The following is a 22,475-nucleotide window of genomic DNA, read 5'->3' on the forward strand; positions in this document are numbered from 1 at the left end:
TCCCAACAGTGTATCTCTATGGATGAGAGTGAGCATTAGCTGCTCTCCAGGAAGCTGAGGGGAGCACCACACAGGAAAGTCAATGGTTATCACGCACCCCCCAAGCCCAACTCTCTGGCATAGCTGGCAGCTGTGGTTCAGAGAGGAGTCACAGAGATGACATGTAAAAACATGTCACACCATGGCACACTTCAAATATGCAGCCTCCAGCTCTCTTTCAATCTCTCTATTGTAGGCCTAGGTGGCTGTGAGCAGAACTCAGCCCTCCATCTGTTATATTTTCATTCTTCAGGCTGCTCCAGACCATCTTCCCTGCCTTCAGACATGCAAAAATAGGCCATTCTCTGACCTTAATGAGGACAAACTTCACATAACCCCCAGTGAATAATATTGTTAGTATGAAACAGGCTATAATTTGGCACATTTGAGAACGTCACATTTTTATTATCAAGCAACCAATAGGCATTGTATGATTGCCTTTCACCCCTCAGGGCTGGTTATGAGTTCTTTGCTTCCCAAAGATAAATCCTGACAATGACTTTTCCTTGCTCTCTGGAGGCTGAGAGCAGGCTATTACAGCCTATTGCTTTACACGTTCTTCAGAGTGAAAGCTGTGCATTAGGGATCAATAAAATAGATCACTCTTGCTTCAGGCCATTACACTTGCCTGCATTTATTCTTATAATACGATGACACCGCATTCCTTAGTGTGGGTGTTTTAAAAACTTTCTCCAGAAGGAGATTACTCCATTACAGGCCCAGCTACAGACCAGTTGACATTTTTTTCTTATCAGCTGTTTTGAGGAGCAAGACCTTGGCCAAGAGGGACTGATCAGTGGTACAGCACAGCTTGGCCTTGTGTAAGTCCCTATTCTTGCTGTTTGTACCCTGATCATTGTGCAAATTGAGGAAGTAAAGCCTGTGCAGGTGTCATGGGCAACAAAACAGTTTTCTGTCAAGACCTTTCAAACAAGTTAATTTTTCACCAATAAACAATAATGTTTAACTTCTTGATTTGTGAAACAAAGACACCCCGTGCCTCCTTTCTGGTCTCCGGTCCCTCAACCTACAACAAAGTCCCTTCAGAGCAGTAGGTTGGGATCTGTGCATTCTGGTCCCTACCTGACTGGTCTGCTGTGGCCTCTTCCACCAGCCACAGTCCCTTAGCACTTGCACCTGTTGCTCAATCTCCTCTTCATCCCTTCCTGCAGATTTGCTCCAGCCCCACTGCAGGAAACAGTACTTTCTGTGCCAGCACAATGCAGCCTTGTCTACACAGCTGAGACAGGGTGAGGTGCAGTTAGTAGTGCTCCACAGTGCTGAGATGCCCCATACGCCTAAAAGAAATTTAGCCCTGCCAAACTATGTGAGCTATTAAGCATTCCTGTCTGGTGATAACTTCTTTCTATTACTCATATTCCCCATGTGAGTTGATGTGGGTGTAAAAAAATTGGGTTTTTTAACGTAGCATTAACTTTTTTATGCATTGAACGTCATTGAGAGTATTGACAACTCCTGCTTTAGACTCTAGAAGGGAGACAAAACAAGATGACAAGCTGAGAATTTAAGCTCTGAAGGGCTATTTTTTTCTCCACAATAGTGGTAACTTCAATTTCATGTGCCTATCAAAAGAAACTGGACTTTAGGAAGAATATGAGTGAGCTGTGCAGTGAGGTTTCATCATCCATTCTTTTTCACACGCAGCACACTTTTCTTATTATTAATATTGCTGGCTTTCTAAAACATGGTTCAGTCTGCTATCTGCATTCTCAAAACCATGGTTTTTCCCTGACACTTTTCATCTAACTCCTTTATATTCTTGACTTAAAAAAATAACCAACCCACCAAAACCTGCCCTGCTAAAAAAAAACCACTGAAATTACTACAAAAAACAAAGAAGCAAAAATTCCACCAAAAATCAAATCAAACAAAAAATACCCCAAACATACAAAAACCCCCAAACCAACCAACCAAACAAAGCACACAAAAACAAATCCCACCCCCACCCCCCCCCAAAAAAAAAATCCCACAAACCACCAAAACCTGTCCCTAAGACCTAAAGTGCCAACTTTAATCTCATTTGTGCTTTTACTATTCTTGGTATCTTTAGTAGCTTTCTTCCTCATCCATTTCCACTTCCATTCTCATCTCATGCCCCTTCTGATTTTCTCTTTTACCCTGTGGGATCTTAATTGATTTTGTATCATTTTACATTTATTTAGTTTCCATTCTCTCCACTCAGTCTCATTTTTGAGCTCTTTTTCCTTTGTTTTTCCCTATTATCTCTTTCTGTTCTTCTAAAATTTCTCCTTTACACTCCCCTGCTTCTGTGTACTTTTCCCTGATGACTTTCTCCTTCATCACCCCATTTGGGCCCCACACTTTGCACCACCTCTTAAGTGTCTATCATCTGCCATTCACACATCCCATGGTCTCCCTAATTTCTTGCATTTTTTCCCTGTACCTGTTTTTTCCAGATTCCAACAGAGCCATGCCCAGCAGCAGTGTGACACTCTATTTCTCCACTGCTGGAGATGTTGCTGGCAGCCCAGGGAAGGAGGAGGAGATGGTGCAGATCTAAAAGCTGCAGTGAGCAAATCCTGCTGCATGGCAGCTGAAATGTGGGCAAGTGGCCACGTGTGCTTAGTTAAAAGGAAGCCTTGGCCAGTGAGATGGGTTGGTGCTGTGCCAGGAGGGGACAGCAGTATCTCATCACCACCTCTCTGAGACAGTCCCCCTGACAGCATAGTTGGTGCATTGAAAGCTTTTTAGGGATTTCACATTAACTAGGTCAGTATCAGGTCATTTTGTGCTTCACTGAATTTGTACATCAATCTCTCTCAATTTTGCAAGGCTTATATCTTATGAAACTGAGTGAAATCATTAACACACAGTGGTTTTCAGGCCTCTGTCTGGTTTCCAGGCTCAGAATTGTCATCTGCCAAACAGTCCTGCACAGTTTACACACTTTAAAAACCTTTGCTGCACATGATAATAATAATAGTAATAATAATAATAATAATAATAATAATAATAATAATAATAATGCATTGCAGATGCTAATTTTGACTGATTACAAAAATAAGAAAATCAATGCAAAGAAGTCATAAAACTCATCCCATCAAGTTCTTTGATATGAAAAATATTTTCAAAACTTAGGGCTGTGGAATCTGACCCTTTGACTGATCTTTCATGCAAGTTTGGACAACATATATTAACTTGGTTGTGTTCTCCTCTGTAAGTCACACTAAGAGAACTATCCTATGCCTTTTACACAGTAAATATATCAAACAAATTAAACAATTCTACTCAAGTCTTATTTAAACTTCAGAAGGCCTGGACATAGTGTTGTTCTCTTTAACTAGAACATCTGCAGAAAATCTACAAATTATTCAGATCAAAAGCCACTTATTGAAGTAAATAGTAAAGAACAGCTTTTGGCTGAGTTCAGACATCCAAAGCTGCATCTGTAATAATAATAATAATATACAAAACAATAATAACTATAAGAAATAAACATATTCTAAAAGCCAATTGGCTAAGCACAGCCCACATCCCTGTAGCCCAGCTCTCTTGCCTCAAGCAGAGGACAGGCACACACAAATTGGGCAATGCCTGGAGAGGGCAGTTTACACCCAGCCAAACCCGTGGCCAAGCTGGGCTCACAATTTAACTGTATGAACAGCTGCAGAACAGAGCTGAGCCTCACCCTTCCCAATCAGTTAACCAGAACACGCAGTGACTGCAGTCCATACTGTGACTCTCAGGCAGCTCAGGAAAGCCCAGATTTGTACAGATAAGATTAATGGCAGCAATTGTGGTTAGGTGGGTTTTGTGACACTACAAGGCATAATTACAAGAAAAACTGAAAGTTTTGTTGTATGGTTTTTACACAATGCTTTTTTTTTTTAATTGTTGATGGTAAACTGGTGGGTTTCATAGGGTTTTTTGTCCTTAAAAAGGACAAAAAAAAAGTTAAAAAGTATCTCCCCATGTTCAAAAGTGTTATATTTCAACAAAAATGTCATAGCCTTCACAAAGGGAATTACTGTTATTGACTAAACAGGGCTGTGATTTCAACAACCATAATGGATGTCGTTGCTTTAAAGTGCTAATTCTTCCCAGTAGTTGATTTCTTATGCAAGGTATATATTTTTTCCTATGAAAAGATAAATTATTTATTACAACACCTTCTTTGGGAAAGAGTTTGGGGGCATATTCTGTAAAAATGTTGTCTTTTTCAAAAAAACTCTAGAAATGTCAAAAATCTAAATAATGTCTGCTTTCTTCTAAGAGGTATTCAAGCTTTTAAAAAATCAAAAGAAGATAAACAAAATACAAGAAAACACAAAATAATTCCTATTACATTGCAAAATTGAAATTAAAACCTTGCCAGGTACAAAGTAGGGCCTGATGTTACAGTTTTTGGGTATGTGTACCACCCCTCAGTATAAAACACAGAGAGAGCAACAAGGCAATGTATAAGAGCAACAAGTACTAATGATCACCAACAAATCCAGGCAGCTGGCATGCATTCTCTGAACCATTTAATTTCACCTTATGGACATTAAAGCTCAATTTTTAAGGAGGCTATAAACAGAGGCAAATAAGACGACAACTGAGAAGCACCTTCTTTGTCTCTGTTAAAACTGTCAATTATGCAAATGAGTCTGTTAGAACAAAAATTTTAATATCTGAATAATGGAGTAGGCTTTCACATTACCTTTGAGGCCTGGAACAAGAATCTGAACAGAGCAGGACTCCTCTGCAATGTGTTGAGGATATCCAGATCTTAGCAGTGACAGGAAGGCAAGGCTAATTAGAGTCACCAAGAAAACCAGATCTCTCTTCATAATGAGCACTTACAGGTCACTGACTCCTAAACAAAAGAATGAATAAACAGTTGTAAGAATTCTAAAGGCTTTCAACAGTTTCTAAACCCATGCAGCATCCCACTACAAACACAATATATATTTGTGTGCCATAACCCACACAGCATGAGAAGCACATGTGCAGCTCCTCCAAGCAGGTTATATGTTGCTCAGACACACATGAAACAGGCAGCAGCAGATTTAGCAGGTTTTTTTGCTGTTAGACTTGATGGGATAAAGCCCAGGAGAAACTGAATTAAAAAGAAAGAGATTAAACAATGCTAATAATAGGCAGTTCTGTGTTCATGATTTCTCATTGGAGGCAGCTATCTGGAAAGGTGAAAGGAGATAATGCAGCATATAGGCTTAGAATCACAGAATTCCTTAGGATAGAAAGGACCTCTAAGATCATCAGCAAACCATTTACCCAGGATTGCCAAGTCTGCCACTAAGCAATGTCCCCAAGTACCACATCTACATGTCTCTGAAATATGTCCCGGGATGGTGACTCAATCACTTCCCTGGGCAGCCTGTTCCAGTGTTTGACAACCCTTTCTGTGAAGTAATTTTTTCCTAATATACGATGTAAATTCCCTCTTGCACAACTTGAGGCCATTTCCTCTTGTCTTTTTCTTGTAACCTGGGAAAAAAGACCATCTCCACCCTGGTTACAACCTCCTCTCAAGCAATTGTAAAGAGCAATACGGTCTCCCCTGCACCTCCTTTTCTCCAGGCTAAACCCCACTCCTCACAGGACTTTTGCTCCAGACCCTTCACCAGTTCTGTTGCCCATCTCTGGACATACTCCAGCACCTCCATGTCCTTCTTGCAGTGAGGGGCCCAGAACTGAAAACAGGATTTGAGGTGTAAACTCACCAGTGCCAAGTACAGGAGAAAATCACTGCCCTGGTCCTGCTGGCCACACTGTTGCTGATAAAGGGCAGAACATCATTGGCCTTCTTGGCCACCTGGCCTTGCCCTGAAAATTGTCAGTACTAAGTTCCCACTTAGAGTGGATACTGCTCTAAAAAGGCAATTCAGTAACAGATGACACCAACTCAAAGGCCTGAAAATTCACTTTGCATCTACCTGAGCACTGGAATTGTGCCCAGGCAAATTGTCTGATACAGTAACCCTCATATAAGTCATTGAGGGTGGAAGGCAGGTAATATTTCACTGTATCATTCAATAAAGCTGAATCAGAGTCTTCAATAACTCCTGAAGAGAATCACCTTTGAAACTTAGTCTAGTCTAAGCTGACAAGTGAAATGGCTTGCCTGAAATTACACTGTGAAGAGATGTCCCAGAAAACAACCAAACAGAAATAGAGTTTGTGTGAAAGGACTGTAAAAAAAAAACAGTATTTAGGAGGCCTGTAAAAATACTTTGAAAAAAGTGTTATTTATGTATTTCTGATATGTTTTTCTAGGCTGTCCTTAATCAGCGCTCAGTAGTACACAAATAAGCTGAAAGTCATAACAGTTTTTTATCACCTTTTATAGCCACCATAAGGGCATATGAATTTTACATCTAGAGCAAGAAGTTTGGGTTATATTAATTTCCACTCCCTGAAACCCTTCAAAAGGATTAGGCACAGGTGTGGGACCAGTATATGGGTCTGTATGCCTCAACATATTGGGGATCTAGGAGAGCAGAACTGTTATTTTTGAGATGGCCTGAAGGTATTAACTGGCATAACAGATGTCTTAGCAGCAAGGCCAAGTAGATGATTTTGGATTTGGGGGAATAAATTGTCCCTCTGAATTACTGTCCAGTTTGTGCTTCCATTATCCCCTAGGAGACCATAGCCAGGGAATCTGATGGGAGCAGACTTTGTCTCCTTCCTCATGTGTGGAGGGCATTGCAGGAGTTACAGGCCAGGTTTCTCTGCCTCACAACCCCCTTGCTTCACCATCTGTTGCTACATCCACACTGAGGGACGAGGGATGCCACAATACACTCCTGTGTTCTTACTGATCATCCAGCTCTGGTGCAAAGACTTGTATGTGCTATGAGTTCCTTTTGATCCAAATCTTTTCCCCAGGTTTCTTTCCAAAGGAGAGAGACCTGCAGCTGGAGGACCACACCTTGAAAGATGGTATCTATGCTTTGAGTTGGGAAGAGCTCTTGGGTCAAGAGACCTCAATGCAGTCATAATCTGATGGGCTACAGTAGGGCAGGAAACTCTAGGGAAAAGGTAATGCTGGGCAATTTTCCCATGGGGCAAGAGAGGAACAGGGACTATCTGAGGATTTCCACAACCTGCCATGCAGTCCTATAATGGGTCAGGCATAAGCTACTTCACAGACAAACTTTGCCAACCAGAAAGAATACTTAGGAGATGGTGGGACTGCTGCTCAAATATTTAGGCCATGATAAGTTTTGTCACAATTGCAGCAATTATCACTTGAGGTTTCTCAAGAATACAAGGCAAAACTGACTTTTGCCACTCAAGGATGAGGAACAGGATCTAGAAGAGAAGGTACATCATAAAGCCATGCATGGATCTGTTAGAATGTGTCCAGAGGAGGGACACAAAGATGACAACCTCTCCTACAAAAGCAGATGAGAGAGTTGCAGCTGTTCAGCCTGGATGATGTCTTAAGTTTTAGCTTTCATATTTTTCAGGCTCTGTACTGCCTTAGTGTGTGACTCTGAACTTCATAGTAAGTGCTAGTAAATTCACTTCACAAGGTAGCTAGACAAAATAATCCTTTTCCAGATTAAGGGCCAAAGACAACCATTGCAACCTCAGACCCAAAAATCATAAACAACTTCAAATTAAAGAGAGCAAGCCAAGAGAGTAGAACTTCATTACCTTCAAAAACTGTAATTAGACAATTAACCCCAATATATAAATAAACCAAAACTTATAAAAGTCTAAAAATTCATAACCAGTTTTCCATCTTGAGCAGAACCCCAGCCAGGCTCTTATATTACCCAAGGTATATCCTTTAAAAGCCTTTTAATAACTACCTACTTTCAAATACCTAATTTCAGCTACCTACAAAGTTTATTCCTTTAACTCTGTCTAGTCTCTGTTCTAAGTCAGCCTCTCTAGGCATCATGGAAAAAAGAAATCTCAGGGGAAACATCACTGGGGCCTTCCAGTATTTAAAGCAGGATTATAAAAGAGAGAGTGGCTTTTTACATAGACAGACAGTGATAGGATAAGGAAGAATGGCTTTAAACTGAAAGAGGAGATATTTAGATTAGGTAGACAGGTTTCCCAGAAAAGTTAAGAATGCCCCATCCCAGGAAGTATTCAAGGCCAGATTGCACAGGACCCTGCACAATCTGGTCCAGTAGAAGATGCCCTACCCATGGCAGTGGAGTTGGAATTAGAAAATCTTTAAGGTCCCTCCCAACCGAAGCCTTTCTATGATTCTGTGATAAAGGTGGACATAAAGAACTGCAATAATTGGAGAGGAAAAGGAATAGTAATAGTAATAGTAATAGTGATTTGGATGCCATGAAGAAGCAGCAACCAGGCCAGATCCCCAGTGCTGTGACAGACAAAACCAGCAGGAAAACATTTGCTGTGTTGCTGAACTCTGCTTTTCTGGGCTACAGCCTCCCTTGCCTGTGCACAGGGCCAGCCACAAATACTAGAAACCAGGTCAAGTCACCAGCTACTTTACAGCTATTTTCTAAGTTTATGCAAACTATTTGACCACAGTCTTGAGATAGTTTTTAAGTATCAATCTCTGTGAGAACACTTCTCTCCAAAATATTCTCATGTGCATACTAAAATTACTTCAGAAACATTAAGCTCAAATCTGGCTACATCTCCCCAGAAGGAGATTCCTAACCCCAGGGTACAAGGAATTTGTCCACCGTGGACAGTCCTGCCTCTTTTTCCTGTCTCTGATTCACAGCAGTCATCAAACAAGAGGGAGCAAAAAAAGCTAGTCAATAAGAAAGGTTGAGGAAAAGGGTGCTTTTCCTCAAAGGTTTCTAAGGTCACTCTTGGCATTTAAATAGTCAATGCTGGTTGACTGCAAAATGAAGGGGTCCCTGGCAGGAACATGATTTGCAATGCCAAGTGAGGGACCAGCAGTCCCTCATGGAGGAAGGCTGTGGTTGCCTCAGCCAGCCAGGAGGATGGGCCTGGAAGTCCCTTTCAGTCACCCTCAGCAGCATCCACCCCTGGGACAGGGTTTGCAGGCTGAACAAGAGGATGTGGGTCCTACCTGCATTAGCCTGCAGGACCACCTACACCCCAGGAAAGCACCTGATCACCAGCTTGCAGGACATCCTAGGCAGGATATCCCACCTTCTTTTATATAGTGGGAGCACTTCAGGATTCAGAAGATCAGACAAAGAGGCTTTCAAGCTGAGTGGTTCAGATACCCAGCTGAAAGCCTAGAAATTAGGCAGTTTCAGTATGAGCACCTGGCAGACTGATAAGAATTCCTGATGGACAAATTGGAGAGTAGAATGAAATGGCCTGATGTGGAAGAAGAAATTGAAATTACAGTGGTTCATCTGTCTGTATTTCATGAGGATTTAGATGTATCCAGCTTCAGCTGAAAGATCAAAAGCTCCAGGTATGTTAAATATTAATCCACCTTTGCAAACTCTTACACAGCTCAGAGATGAGACAGACATTGAGCAGCAGAGAAATGTCAAGGCTGCTTCTTGGCTCTCCTCAGCAGCCACATATGAAGGATTTTCTGGGGAAAACAAAATCTCCAATAAAGCTTCAGCACATTCCCTGCTGTCTGCTGCTGTGCTTGCATGTCTCAGAGACAGAGGGGATACAACCCCACCCTACCACATATTAACTCAACTCACAGGGGAAATGGACTTGTTCTAGAGAAAGCTTTAATGTCATTCAGGTAACAACACCCAGATCCATAAGAATACTTGGGGAAATTACCTTGGTCTGAGAAGAGCTACTAACAAAAGGAATCTCTGAGGAGGCTGCACATTAAAAAACTCTCTAAAATCTGTGGTTGCAGTAAAGGGACTGCAATCCTTGATTAATAGTAGAAATCAAGACAAAAGCGCTTTGTATATCACTTTCTTCATCTCTCCCTGCTTTCAAAAGAAACCTTCTGCAGCTAAAATTTCTTTCTGTGATTGAAATATCAGTTTGATCTCCAGGTAAGTGATACAGCAGACACTTTCACTTTAAAATACTAGAAAATTTCTTGCCTTTCTGACCTGCTTTCGAGCCCTTTAAGACCTAGATGCATAAAATCTTTTAAGAAAACTAAATTACACTGAAACTGGTCCTCAGATAAAGGAGGACCAAGCTGTTTTTTCAAACCACTGTTTTGGCCCTGGTATTTGGAGTATCTTCAGCATTGGTAAAATCAATGCTTGAGAGAAACCTAAACATGTTCAGCACTGTAAAAGTATTAATATTTTCTCACTGCCTCTGCAGGGGTCAAAAGTCAAGTTTATGGCTATTAACAGTTGCCATTAATTTAGTGAAAGCTGAAAATATTGGAAAAAAATAGGAGAAGAAAAAGGCAGCACTTACTTAAAAAATAAAATTTAATAAAGTGCCTCAATTTCCATCAGAAATGAAAACATATCAATGCAACCAGCACAATAATTTCAAAACAACTTTTGAGACCTCTCAGCTTTAGGAATTCTGACTCAGTCACCAAAAGAGAAGAGGTTTCTCAAACCAAGCTTCAAATTACAAAGTCCTTGAGAGGTCACTGGAGAATCCCAAAGGCCCCACAGGCTCACCCAAAGCTGCTGCAGGACCAGCCAGGCCAGCTGGCACTCACTGAGTTCCCACACTTCCCCCCAGCTCTGGGGGATGGAAAGCTTGGAGATCACTTGAGCCAGCTAATGCCTCATGCATGAAGTCCCTGTATCTACCAGTGGCTCCAAAAGTGCCAGTGGCTACTTCTATGCCATTATTTTGGACTTAGAAGAAATAACACAGATGATCTGCCAAGCTGAAACTAAATGGATGATAAATGCAGCAGACAAGTGATGCTTGTTGGCATTAATGCTTGGCCAGCCAATAGCTACAGAGTAACTGCAATCCTCTGTATAATCCTATAGGACTCATATTTGAGATGGTTTTATTTCATTGAGTAGTTTTCATGCTATGATTTTTCTTTTTGTTGTTTTTTTAAAAATTATACTAAATTCTCAGGTATCTGAGCTGAATTATCTATATTCTGAATTGAGTATGCTTCTGCTACAGACACACAAATCTGCAGAGCCACAGCCACATTTGGTGAGTGACTTTCCCAAGCTGGTTTGAGTCAGCACTACAGACACAGCAATAGCTTTCAACAGGTTTCACTACCTGACTTTTCAAGTCCTTGTCATTCACATCTCAACACCTCCCCTGTAGAACCCTCTGGAAGCTCATGTATCTTTAAGCCAACTGCAGGCCTTAAGCTGGATTCTAGGAGATACAACACATGCCCAGGAAAACAAACAAAACAAAACAAAAAAATAGTAGGCTGTGACACTGTCCCCATGCTATTTCAAACATCTTGAACAGATAAAAACAAACAAACAAACAAAAATTAAGTCACAGGGCTACCAGCAGTGCCAACCTCTGGCCAGGGAGAGGTTTCTGGGGGAAGCGAGGAGAAGCAGAAGGGACAAGCCTCCAGCATTGTTGACACAAGCTGCGTTTCACCCCTTGGCCCAAGGGATGTGGATGATTCCCTGGGGAAGAAGCCTTTCACACTCGAGATGAAACCTGTGTCACTGACTTCATCTTTCTCCATTACACCCTTATTAATCTTTCTAACCTGCAGATGTTTTGTGCAGCTATGCTTTTACTTTATCTAAGCATTTTCTCATTTGTCCTCTCAGTTCCCTTGCACATTACCTTGGGTAATCAAACGTTTGCCATTTAGCTAGACTATAAAAATCAGAATCAATTACAAAGCTGCTTAAACGTTGGGTGATGATTATCATAACATTGCAATGCTCTCAAGTTAAATCCTACATGTTGATTTAAAGGTTAAAGCAATGGACTTGAAAGACTGAAAAAATCCCTAAATATTAATAGTGTAGAATTGCAAGAATGAGGACCATAACTGCCGTGGTTACCAAGTTGCTGTGAAATCTATGGAGCATAGAGTAGCATAAAGCAGAGACATAACACATTTCAGCTCCTGATAACACTGAAGAACAGCGAGGTCTGCTGTAGAGGACAAAAGAGTGAGTCTAAGCTGATGGGAAGCTAGCATTACCTAAAAAGCAAACTGATAGTAAGTCCTTGGTTACTCCCCAAAGTACACTTAATACTGGCACAATAGAGCCATTTCCTCAGACGATGTTTGTGAGGTGTAAGGTATGATTAGTTTGTCAATGTAAATGCCCTTATCAGATGTAGGTATAGTAGTCTCATTTTTCAAAAAGAATGTTTTTAAAAACTGGGACAAGTTTCATCCTGATGTTGCTCTGCTGAAGTCAGTGAGTTCATGTTAGTATTAACTTACTGTCATCTCTACTGGAAGTGTAAAAACAAGGCTTCCACAAGAGTGAGATGAAGTAGTGCCGGAATGGGCAAGTTTTCAAAACTTTTAACTAGAGGGAGATGGGACCTGAGTGCCAAATCTTTCACAATAGTTCTCCATGGATTTTTAGACAATCTATGGATTTTTTGTAGAAAATAACACTCAAGTACATTTTTGTCTTTATGTAACTTGGTGGTCAGAGACAACTAGAAATACTAAACAGAATTTCTCATGCAATGTTTCAATCAAAGTCTCTACTAGATTACAAGCTCTCTTCCGCCTTCAGCTATATTGTACAAAAATAATTTGTGATTTTGGGTGCCATCATTGTTACATGTCAGATCAAATTTTTTGTATTCTCAACCACAAACAAACAAACAAACAAATTAGTGTACAGGATACTAATTTAACTATCAGTTCTTCTAAAGCAGGGGTCTAAAATGTCTCAGTTCATTCCCACTCCTATAAAGCATTTACATGAGAAATTCATACTATCCCCACACAGCTATCTGTAGGAAATAAAAAACCAAGGATTCACTAAGAATCAGTGAATGATGTGGAGAATGCTGCAGGGAACATTTCTGTACATGAATAAATGCATAATATGGACATAGGCATTTGTAATTTTACTTACGAAGCTTTAAGGCATTGCTTTTCAGCCCTTCCCATCTACAGAGGCTTAGGACTAGCTGCAGAAGCTGGGGCATCTGTGCAATATTATGCCCACTCAACTTACACTTTGCAACACGTTCTCACTCTTAAGGTGTTTGGAAGTTTCCTAGGTGGGCCTGACCATTGCCTTCTTGAGGAGACTGGACAGGCTGAAAAGGCAAACTCACCCTGGGAGGGGGTTGTCCCAGTCCTGCAGCTCCATTCTGGGAGGTGTAGAGAAGAGGCAGAAAAGTCTTTCAAGGCCCCATCCCATCATCCCAGCCATGCCAGCAGTGGCATCTGCCTTTTGCACAACAGAAATGCCATTCAAGTATTGATCCAAAAGGTGTGAAGTAACAACTATGGAAGATCCTCAGCTTAAAGGGATTGAAACACACAGCTCCAGCTCCCCAAGAGAGTAATTGCTCACATTAGATGGACACAGCAGGTGAAATTAGACTACACTCAGGCATGCTACATTAAAGGATGAAAGGAAGCAGAGAAGCAGCCTGATGATGAAGCTCAAGCCTAGTGGCAGGACACTAGACTAAAACTGGGTAATGTGAGTTTTCTGACTTCTGTTTTTATGTCCCACAATTGATCATGTAAAAACACAGGGACAGATCAGGAAAGACAAAATCTAAGAAAAGCAGTTTATGAGATTAAAGGAAGAATAAAAACAAGCAACAAGTCATAGGATATAGACTACTAGCAGATATAGAGCAAAAGGGAAAAATTAGAGGTCTGACCAGGGGAGAGTAGCAGAGAAAGGACAGAGGGCAAGGGGACAGGAAAAAGGTTTGCTTTTGTTGTCACAATATCCTTCTCCTCACTGAGGAGAACAAACAAGAAAGACCTGAAACAGCTTTTGACATCCTTTTCTCACACATTAGGTAAGTGACAACTACAATTAAAAGGAGGTTCTAATAATAAAGGGAAGCCACTTGAACTGCTGAACCATTTCTTCCCAATGCTTCAAGTATGACACCTCAAAAAGCAAACCACAAGACAGAGCACAGCTGCCACTAACAGATGCCTGTTTATCAGGACAGCTCTGCTTAGGTCCAGACCTTAAGCTAGCAGAGGTTAATTTTAAACAGACCCTTGGGGAGGGATTTAACTGTTCTGTCAGTCTACAGGAGGGTTAACAGCAACCTGGCTTCCTGCTGCACATGAGCCTCCCCTTCTCTGTACTGTCACCAATGGCCAGCTGATCCCAGCTAGCACAAGCTGCTATTTCAGCAGTAGGATATTCCTCTGCTTGTAATGTTGTTTTTCAGTTGATTTAGTTCCTTGGTTCATGGCAAGGATAAAATGGCCATAATTCCTGTGTAAAATGATGCCAGTCAAGGAAAGGAATGCCCTTGGCAGTAGCTGAGATGGCCTTCAGTGTGTTACAAAACTGTGCCACTGCATGCCAGCAGCATGCAGAAAACAGGAAGATACATAAGTGAAAGAATTCAAGGGACTAAATTACCAGAAAACCAAACAAATAAACAAACAACAAAACCACAAAACCAACCCTAAACAGAACAAACAGAAACAAACAGAAAACCACACACACACACACACACACGCACAAACAATAACAAAACAAAACAAAGAACCTACAAGAAAACTCACAAAAAAAACCCCACTCAAAACCAAAAAACAACACAGCATATAATGAGAGTGGGACCATTTTAAAGGCAGGAAAGATATGGCAAAATACTAGGCTGCAATGGAAAATAATAACAAGCAAAAGAAACCAACATAGGAAACACAACAACATCAGGCATTTTGTAATAGCATGCAAGCCACCAAGAGTTATGGAAAGGATCCAAGAGTGTTATCCTCAAATGACAAGGACATATTTCTTGCAGTGATATCCTCAATATCTCTGTGGTACATAAGCATTCATGATCAAAATCTTGCATTTGAACTGGGGCAGTGTCAATGCTATTTCAACAAAAGATTATTTTTACTTTCAGGCTGAGAGACCAACTAACACTCTACATGTGATCCTATGTGATTCTACACATGACTACATCAGTGGACAAGGGATGGGCTACAGATATCATTTATCTTGTCTTTCATAACATCTTTGATATGGTGCTCCACAACACCTTCTCCCTAAATTGGAGAGATATGGATTTGATGGGTGGAGTGTTACATGGACAAGAAAATGGTTGGACAATCACATCTTGAGAATGGTGGTCAACAGCTCAGTGTCCTGATGGACATCAGTGATGTCATGTCCCTCAGGGGTCTGTATGGGAACCAATGTAATTAATATCATAATTAGTAACATAATGGATGAAGAGATGGAGTGCACGCTCAGCAAATTTGTAGATGACACCAAGCTGTGGTGCAGTGACACTCCTGAAGAACAGGATGCCATCCAGAGGGACCTGGACAAGCTGGAGAAGTGGCCCGTGGGGATCTCATGAGCTTTAACTAGACCAACTGCAAGGTGCTGCACCTGGGTTGGGGCAGCCCCAGTATCAACCTAGGCTGGGGTGAACAGATCCAGAGCAGCCCTGCTGAGAAGGACTTGGGGGTGCTGTGGGTGAAGGCTGGACATGACCCAGCCATGTGCCCTCGCAGCCTGGAGAGCCAAACGTGCCCTGGGCTGCACCAGGGGCAGCGTGGGGAGGGGATTCTGCCCCTCTGCTCTGCTCTGCTGAGACCCCACCTGCAGTGCTGCATCCAGCCCTGGGGTCCCCAGCACAGGAAGGACATGGAGCTGTTGGAGCAAGGCCAGAGGAGGCCACAAAGATGATCAGAGGAATGGAGTACTTTTCCTACAAGGAAAGGCTGAGATATTTGAGATTCCTGTAGTCAGTTAATTGCAGCCTTCCAGTACCTAAAGGGAGTCTAAAAGAAAGATGTGGAAAGACAAGAGCATGTAGTGACAGGACTACAGTGAATGGGTTCAAATTGAAAGTAGCTTTAGATTAGATACTGGAAAGATATTCCTTACTGTGAGAGTGGTGAGGCACTGGAACAAGGCTGCCCAGGGAAGTTGTGGATGCTCCATCCTTGGAAGTGTTCAAGGCCAGATTGGATGAGGCTTTGAGCAACCTGGTCGAGTGGAAAATGTCCCTGTCCGTGGCAGGGGGGTTGGAACCAGATGATTGTAAAGGTCCCTTCCAATTCAGGCCATTCTATGATTCTATAATGTGTTCACTGGACAAGTGACTGGTGATCTTGATAGCAACAGTACTACCCAATGTCCCTTTATTCTTAGAGCTCTGACACACCTTTCCAAACACAGATAAGGGAAACAAGGCAAAAGAAAGGGGAACTATAAAAATAGCTGTCCACATTAATAGAAAATATATGGTTGGTACATAGAAATTCTTGTAGAAGCAAAATGCCATGGGAAAATAAACAGGTTTCTATGCATCTGATGTGACTTAGTTGAAGCACACACAAAGGCACTCAATCCCAGACATTAACAAACTTCTTAGAAGTCAAAGTATTCTTACACTAGTATGCTACAGCAGACTTTCACTAATCAGTCTATATCATTGGCAATTGTCATGATCCAATGTAAAAGCTATTGCCTGAAGGAACCCAGCAGAAATAGCTTTCAGTGGCAAAACCTCCCAGAGCAGCTCTTACACATGCCACAACACATGCACTCAAAATACTTTACCATGTACAATGCACTCTTTGACAAATATTTTTAAATATATTAAATATTTTAAAATTTGAGGAGTACAAGGGATTGCATGCAGTTTGAGATGCTTTTGACAATCTCATCTCATTTTGTAAATCTGAAGTATTAATTCAGAAGTAAACAGAATGTGAAGAACACAATTTGCAAGCAAGGGTGTTTATCTGAATTAATATAAAGAAGGTGTTACTTGCCTTAACTGTATACCATGATGCTTCTGCTACCAAAAGATTGAGGATGAAAATCCCCTTAGAAATTTTTTCATTGAAGTCTTTCCATCTAACCAACTGCCCTGAGAGATTTCTATATTTTAATAATGTACATTTCTAGGGAATAATATAACAAGCTATGTTAAATAAGTGATAACTACTGGCATTTCCACTGCTTTGGTACTCAGCAAATTCTCTAACAATAGCACCAGATGTATCTTTCACACAGCTAGAACATGACCAGAGGGCAGCCGTGCACCAATTAAGAAGCTGCAGAACAGCTAAGCAGTGATCATTTGAACCTCCACGTTTGTCTGCTCAGAATTTATAGGGTTCTTATAGGAGCAAAAACTAATGATACTGTTTTGATTGTGCAGTTACCAGTAAAATAAAAGGCTTCAGAGGTGTTAAAGAGTACACTGACCTGAAATCCCAACATCAGCCAGGTGACTTAAGAAAAGGAACAATTAAAAAAAAACAAGACTTGCCACAGTTATTCAGTGCTGTCAAAAAGATATAGAGGCATCAGTTCTATACATTACAGAAAGGCCATGTTCTCAGCCACTGTAGCTGCAATGTTTAATGTAATCTTCCCTAAAATCAAGGAACAGTGTGAATGCAATCACTTGTACATTAAGCATAACTAGGCAAACGCATGTTTAAATATGGAGTTGCTTAGGGACAGTCTGTCAGACGTGGTGGGTTGACCATGGCTGGAGGCCAGTTGCCCACCAAGCCCCCCTATAGGTTTTGTACAACAGTCATAAAAGTAGAGAATGACAATAGAGAGTTTTTGACACTACACAATTGCATAAAAGGCAATTCTGACATATCATATATATTATATATCGTATCATGGCCTGGGTCGGAAGGGAGCTTAAAGATCATCTGGTTCCAACCTCTTTGCCATGGGCAGGGACCCTCCACTAGACCAGGTTGCTCAGAGCTCCAACCTGGCCTTGAACACTTCCAGGGATGGGGTATCCACAACTTCTCTGGGCAGCCAGTTCCACAGCCTCACAGTAAAGAATCTTTTTCTACTATCTAAAGTTTGAAGCCCTTTCCCCCTGTCCTGTCACAACAGGCCTTTGTAAAAAGTCCCTTTCCATCTTTCCTGTAAGTTCCCTTCAGGTACTGGAAGGCTGCAATTAGGTCACCCCAAAACCTCTTCTGGCTGAACAAATCCAATTAATGAAGATGCTAAACAGCAAAGGAAGATAACCTCCAATAAAGAGGTTTTTTTTTTTTTCAGCTGCAGCTCATAGTATGGCTATCACTACATCATCTCATTTCATCTCTACATTAGCTTTAACGTGCAAGGTCATTGCACAGCTAGATAGAAACACTGCAGGTGCATCTGTAGGTGCTGCTGGCAAATCCAGCACTCTGGAATCTCCTCAGCATGCACCATCAGTCCTTCTCTTGCTCTTCCACATGTTCTCAGCATCTGTCTCCTTAACATTTCTTGAACATAACTCCACTCCAGTGAGCCATCAGAGACCTGTTTTCTTACTAACACCATTCTGACAAAGCCCATTGATACACATTTTTCTTTTCCTATTTAATAAGGCTTTTTTTCCCCCTGTTTCCTGTGATAGGCCTTAATTAGATTTTTGTCTGATGTTTTTAATTCATTGGCTATTATTACTGTGCCATCTAACAGTGCTGGTTCTTTCTTATCAAAATTTTTAAAGCTCTTTGTTTTAATTCCCAAAAATTAGATCTCTTAAAAAACTTTCTCTAATGACAAGAAAAAGTTCTATAAATAAGTAAAATTAAAATTATACAATCACTTTTATAATTTTGTCCTTCCAAAGAGCAGACTGACCCTGGCATTCAGCATCTCATCCATGGTCTCTTGGAGGCCCATAGACCATTTCTAAAGAGTCCATTAAAGATTAATAAATGCATACCTACTGTCAGCAAGTTTCAGTATTTGCTAAAATCATCAGCACCATCACAGCATATTTTGGAGTGGTCCATAACTAAGCCTGAAAATCACTCAAACAGAAAATCTTAGAGTGCTATCTGAAGGTTGTTATTATTATTATTATTTATGCTTATTCTACAACTAGCAAACAGGACAAAAATAAAATAATCACAGAGAGAACCATACCTAAGACCAAAGATGGGCAGCAGGAACTTAAGCACATCTATGGATACAGCTTCATTCTCCAAAGCCCCTATTCAAAAAACAACCAAAGCTGAAGCACTTTCCATTCTCCATCCTTTTCTCCCATTTTTCACCCCTAAACCTCCAAGTGAGAGCTGCTTAAGTTCAACACTGGCAGCACTACCTCAATCTCTCTCTGTGGCCTCATCCCAGATTTAAACAAAGCATCCAAATCCATCTCCTCACAATCCAGCCACCTTAAGAGGTAGGAGGTTCCTGTGGTTTTGTGGAAAAAACTTGGGTGTCTAAGCTTTTCTTACTGCACAGACCAGAGATGGTCAACTTCTTACCTGAGGAGAATAACAAGACACTCTTCTCCCACCTAGCACATTTCCATCAAGGAAATGCATCCAAAATCATTCAGTCTCCTCCAAGCATACCAAATTACTATGTTGGTTAGTTACAAGGGCACCTTTCCAGCAGATGGGAGGTGGAGGTTTGGAGCAGAGCAGAGCAATGCAATGAGCTGCATTTAGACCTCCTACTTCCCAGGTAAGTGGCCCCAGACAGCAGGTTATGTGACAGCTGGGTAGCAGCAGTCTAGTCCTCAAAGAGAACTGTAAAAAATGTTTTTCTCAGAGCCATTTTTCAAAATCTCCATGCTTGAAGAACAACCCAGCACACAAATTCAAGGTAAGCTTCCACCTTCCAGAACTCTAGTTCCTGCAGCATTTGGAACTAAAGATGGTGAATTGATCCCCTTCCACATCCAGAATAGAGAATTATGGAACACTTCTCAGAAGCAATTTTTGGATGGCTATTTTGGCCATCACACACTTGTCTGACTGTGCTGAGTCACTTTCTTCAGCCCTTAGCTCTCCTCCACTCACTCCATACTGCACATAAGCATAGCCAGTTCTTGCTTTGGAGTCTGACATCCAGCTTGCAGCACTGTGAAACTATTTATTCATGTCTATGTTTCATTCACGTGCTGTTGGACTAAATCTTCAAAAGTCCCTTCCAACCCAAACCATTCTATGATTCAGTGCAGAAGAAAACTAATGTAAACCCTATAAATCCCCACCATTTGTCATAGTGCTCTGTCCTGGCCTCCAGGACACCCTATGGACCTCCTAACCAATCTTCTGATAAAGTTCTGAGGGGGCAGCATCCAAATAGTCCCAGAAGATGAGGATCCTTGGATTCTATGGAAAAATTAAGAGATTGGTGCACTGGTGAAGTGCTCAAGCAGACCAACTTCTGTTCTTTTCTTGACTACAAGTATGTTCTACAACTATAGGCAAATGACCCAGGACTACATTTTTATGAAGAGCCACTTAGATGGATGAGATGACACCCTGCTGTATTTTCAAAAGCACCTCTTTTTAAAGCATCAGGCTTCTAGTAGGTTGTTTTCCTCTTGACTTAAGAGTTCTTAAAAAATCTTAACATCCAGTAATACTCCATTGCATTTTTCAGTTCCAAATATATAAAATGGAACATTTTCAGCACAAAAGTTGGCAGAAGTATTAACAAAGCCTTAGAAATGTTAAATATTCTGTCCCTTGTACAGGTGTTTGCATGGCCAAAACCAACAAAAGGCTTTAAACCTTCTGCTGACACTCTCTGTAAGGGTCCTACTCTCATGGCTGAAATCCAGGATGGCCTGTGGCTCGTGCAAATCAGAAGGAAACACTCAAATTTTAAGAAGCTGCCAACTACTTATCAACCAGCTGATGCCTTATGAGCCCAGTCTGTGCCTCTTTCACAAGACTAACTTTTCCAAAATACATCCTATCACTCTTTTAATCAAGAGAAATTAAAATAGCAAGACCCTGACCACACAGCCTTACGGGAAGTGTGGTTCAGCTGCGAAGTTCAGCCAGTAGTGAAATGCAGTGCAAAGCACAAACTACACTTCCCAAGAGACGCCATGAGAATATTTTTGGCTAAACTCTCCTGGTTTTCAGCCAAAATAATTTGACAAAAGAACTGAACTATCCCAGAAAACTGACACTTTTCTTTAAAAAGCTACTCTGCCAAAAGTCTTCCTACTTCAAAAGGATTCTGGTTCAAAAATTTTTGGACAGCCCTAGAGATTACTAAAAAGAGCTTTAGAAACAGTGAAAAATCACTCAAAATAATCAGAAAAAAATAGCCTTGAATATAGCATACAATTAGAAATTGCACAGATTTCTGCTGCTTCCACAGATCAATTCTCTGTTGACTGTAGGACTATGCCATGTTTTATTTTTACTATGAATTTAACTTACCCATTATCTTTCATGTATTAACTAAAACAAAAATTTAATTTTAACAGATACATCTAAGAATTTTATGAAAGACAGTTCAAACATTTTTAAAAGGAATATTTAACTTGGAAGTCTTATTTCTTGCCTACAACACTGGCACACCTTATTTATGCTGCATCAGTAACATACTAAAATTTTAGGGATAGTATCATTGTGCCACCTTTAAATCAGTGGGTTTTTTTATATTTTCTGATTACTATAATACCTTAAATATTCATAACCAGGTAAACAATCACATAGATATGAAATACAAAGATCTCAGCTACAGAGAGGAAAACATCAGGCAGCAGTTTTTATATTTGCAACATTTAAAAAATATTTCAATACCCAAGAATCAAAGCGTATTGGTTTTACACCAATACAGAAATTCAGAGTACTTCCAATCCAGCTGCTCCGTTTCACAGTATGACAAGTAAAGTTAGGTATTCTTTACAGTGATTTGATTTTGCTAGAAAACAATCCCACTCCAAAATTTACACGTATGTATGCACAGAAGTCAGAATGGAAACTTGCAAGTCCATTATGAATCCTAGTTTTCATAGCTCATGATTGAAAAGCAGGCATGTGCCCTGCTGCTCACTAAAGTATGACTTCCTCTCACTCATTCCTGCTCACTTGGACAAAGATTTTGTATCATTATACACTCTTATATCTCACTAAGCATTTCTGCATGGCACCACTCCCTACACGATTTGGTTTTCACCGAGACTGCTCTTAATTACACAGCGATGTAATTCCAGCCCTTACTGGACCTTCACTTCTGCAATGCCAGTCTTCATTCTCTGCTTTGCAGTGTATTAAAAGATCACTTTTCAAGTGGGAAACAAACAACTGCCTGTGTCTGTTACTAGGAATTACAACTCAAGAATGAAGTAAATTAAGTTTCAATTGTAGGAAAAGTTAAAATTCATGCACTGTTTTTCCTTTCCTGTTAAAAGGAAAGCAAGGTCTTCCAATGGAATTTGTACATTTTAAATACAATTCCCCTAAGCTAAACTGGCATTCAGTGATCTAACCCACATGGGTGCTTCTCAATAGAAAGGTCCAATGTTATCCAACAGACTCAAGCGAGTTCTTTTTTCCTTTACCTTCCACTTCTATTTGCAGTACTGTCAATTATATTTTGCCATATACAAAGCAACTCCCTAACAAATATCCAGACTTTTTCTTCTACATATTTTTACAGAGTGAAAGCATAGAAGTCTCT

General features: G+C 40.7%; 1 protein-coding gene across 5 annotated transcripts in view; it reads right to left on the reverse strand.

Annotated features, from left to right (window-relative positions):
• The window catches only part of COLEC11 (collectin subfamily member 11), a 46,814-nt gene that overhangs the window by 16,284 nt on the left and 8,055 nt on the right, over positions 1 to 22,475 (reverse strand). For 2 of the 5 annotated variants that reach the window (XM_085574558.1, XM_085574556.1), the window contains exons 1-2: positions 18,960 to 22,472; positions 4,724 to 4,879 (exon numbers count right to left, since the gene is read on the reverse strand). In XM_085574558.1, the coding sequence (XP_085430684.1) occupies positions 4,724 to 4,853 (130 nt within the window). In that variant the 5' untranslated portion in view covers positions 4,854 to 4,879; positions 18,960 to 22,472. The other 3 variants (XM_021551225.3, XM_021551223.3, XM_085574557.1) reach the window with 2 other exon arrangements.

The sequence above is a fragment of the Lonchura striata genome, chromosome 3, assembly GCF_050655825.1.
Source record: "Lonchura striata isolate lonStrDom1 chromosome 3, ASM5065582v1, whole genome shotgun sequence".
NCBI lineage: Eukaryota > Metazoa > Chordata > Aves > Passeriformes > Estrildidae > Lonchura > Lonchura striata.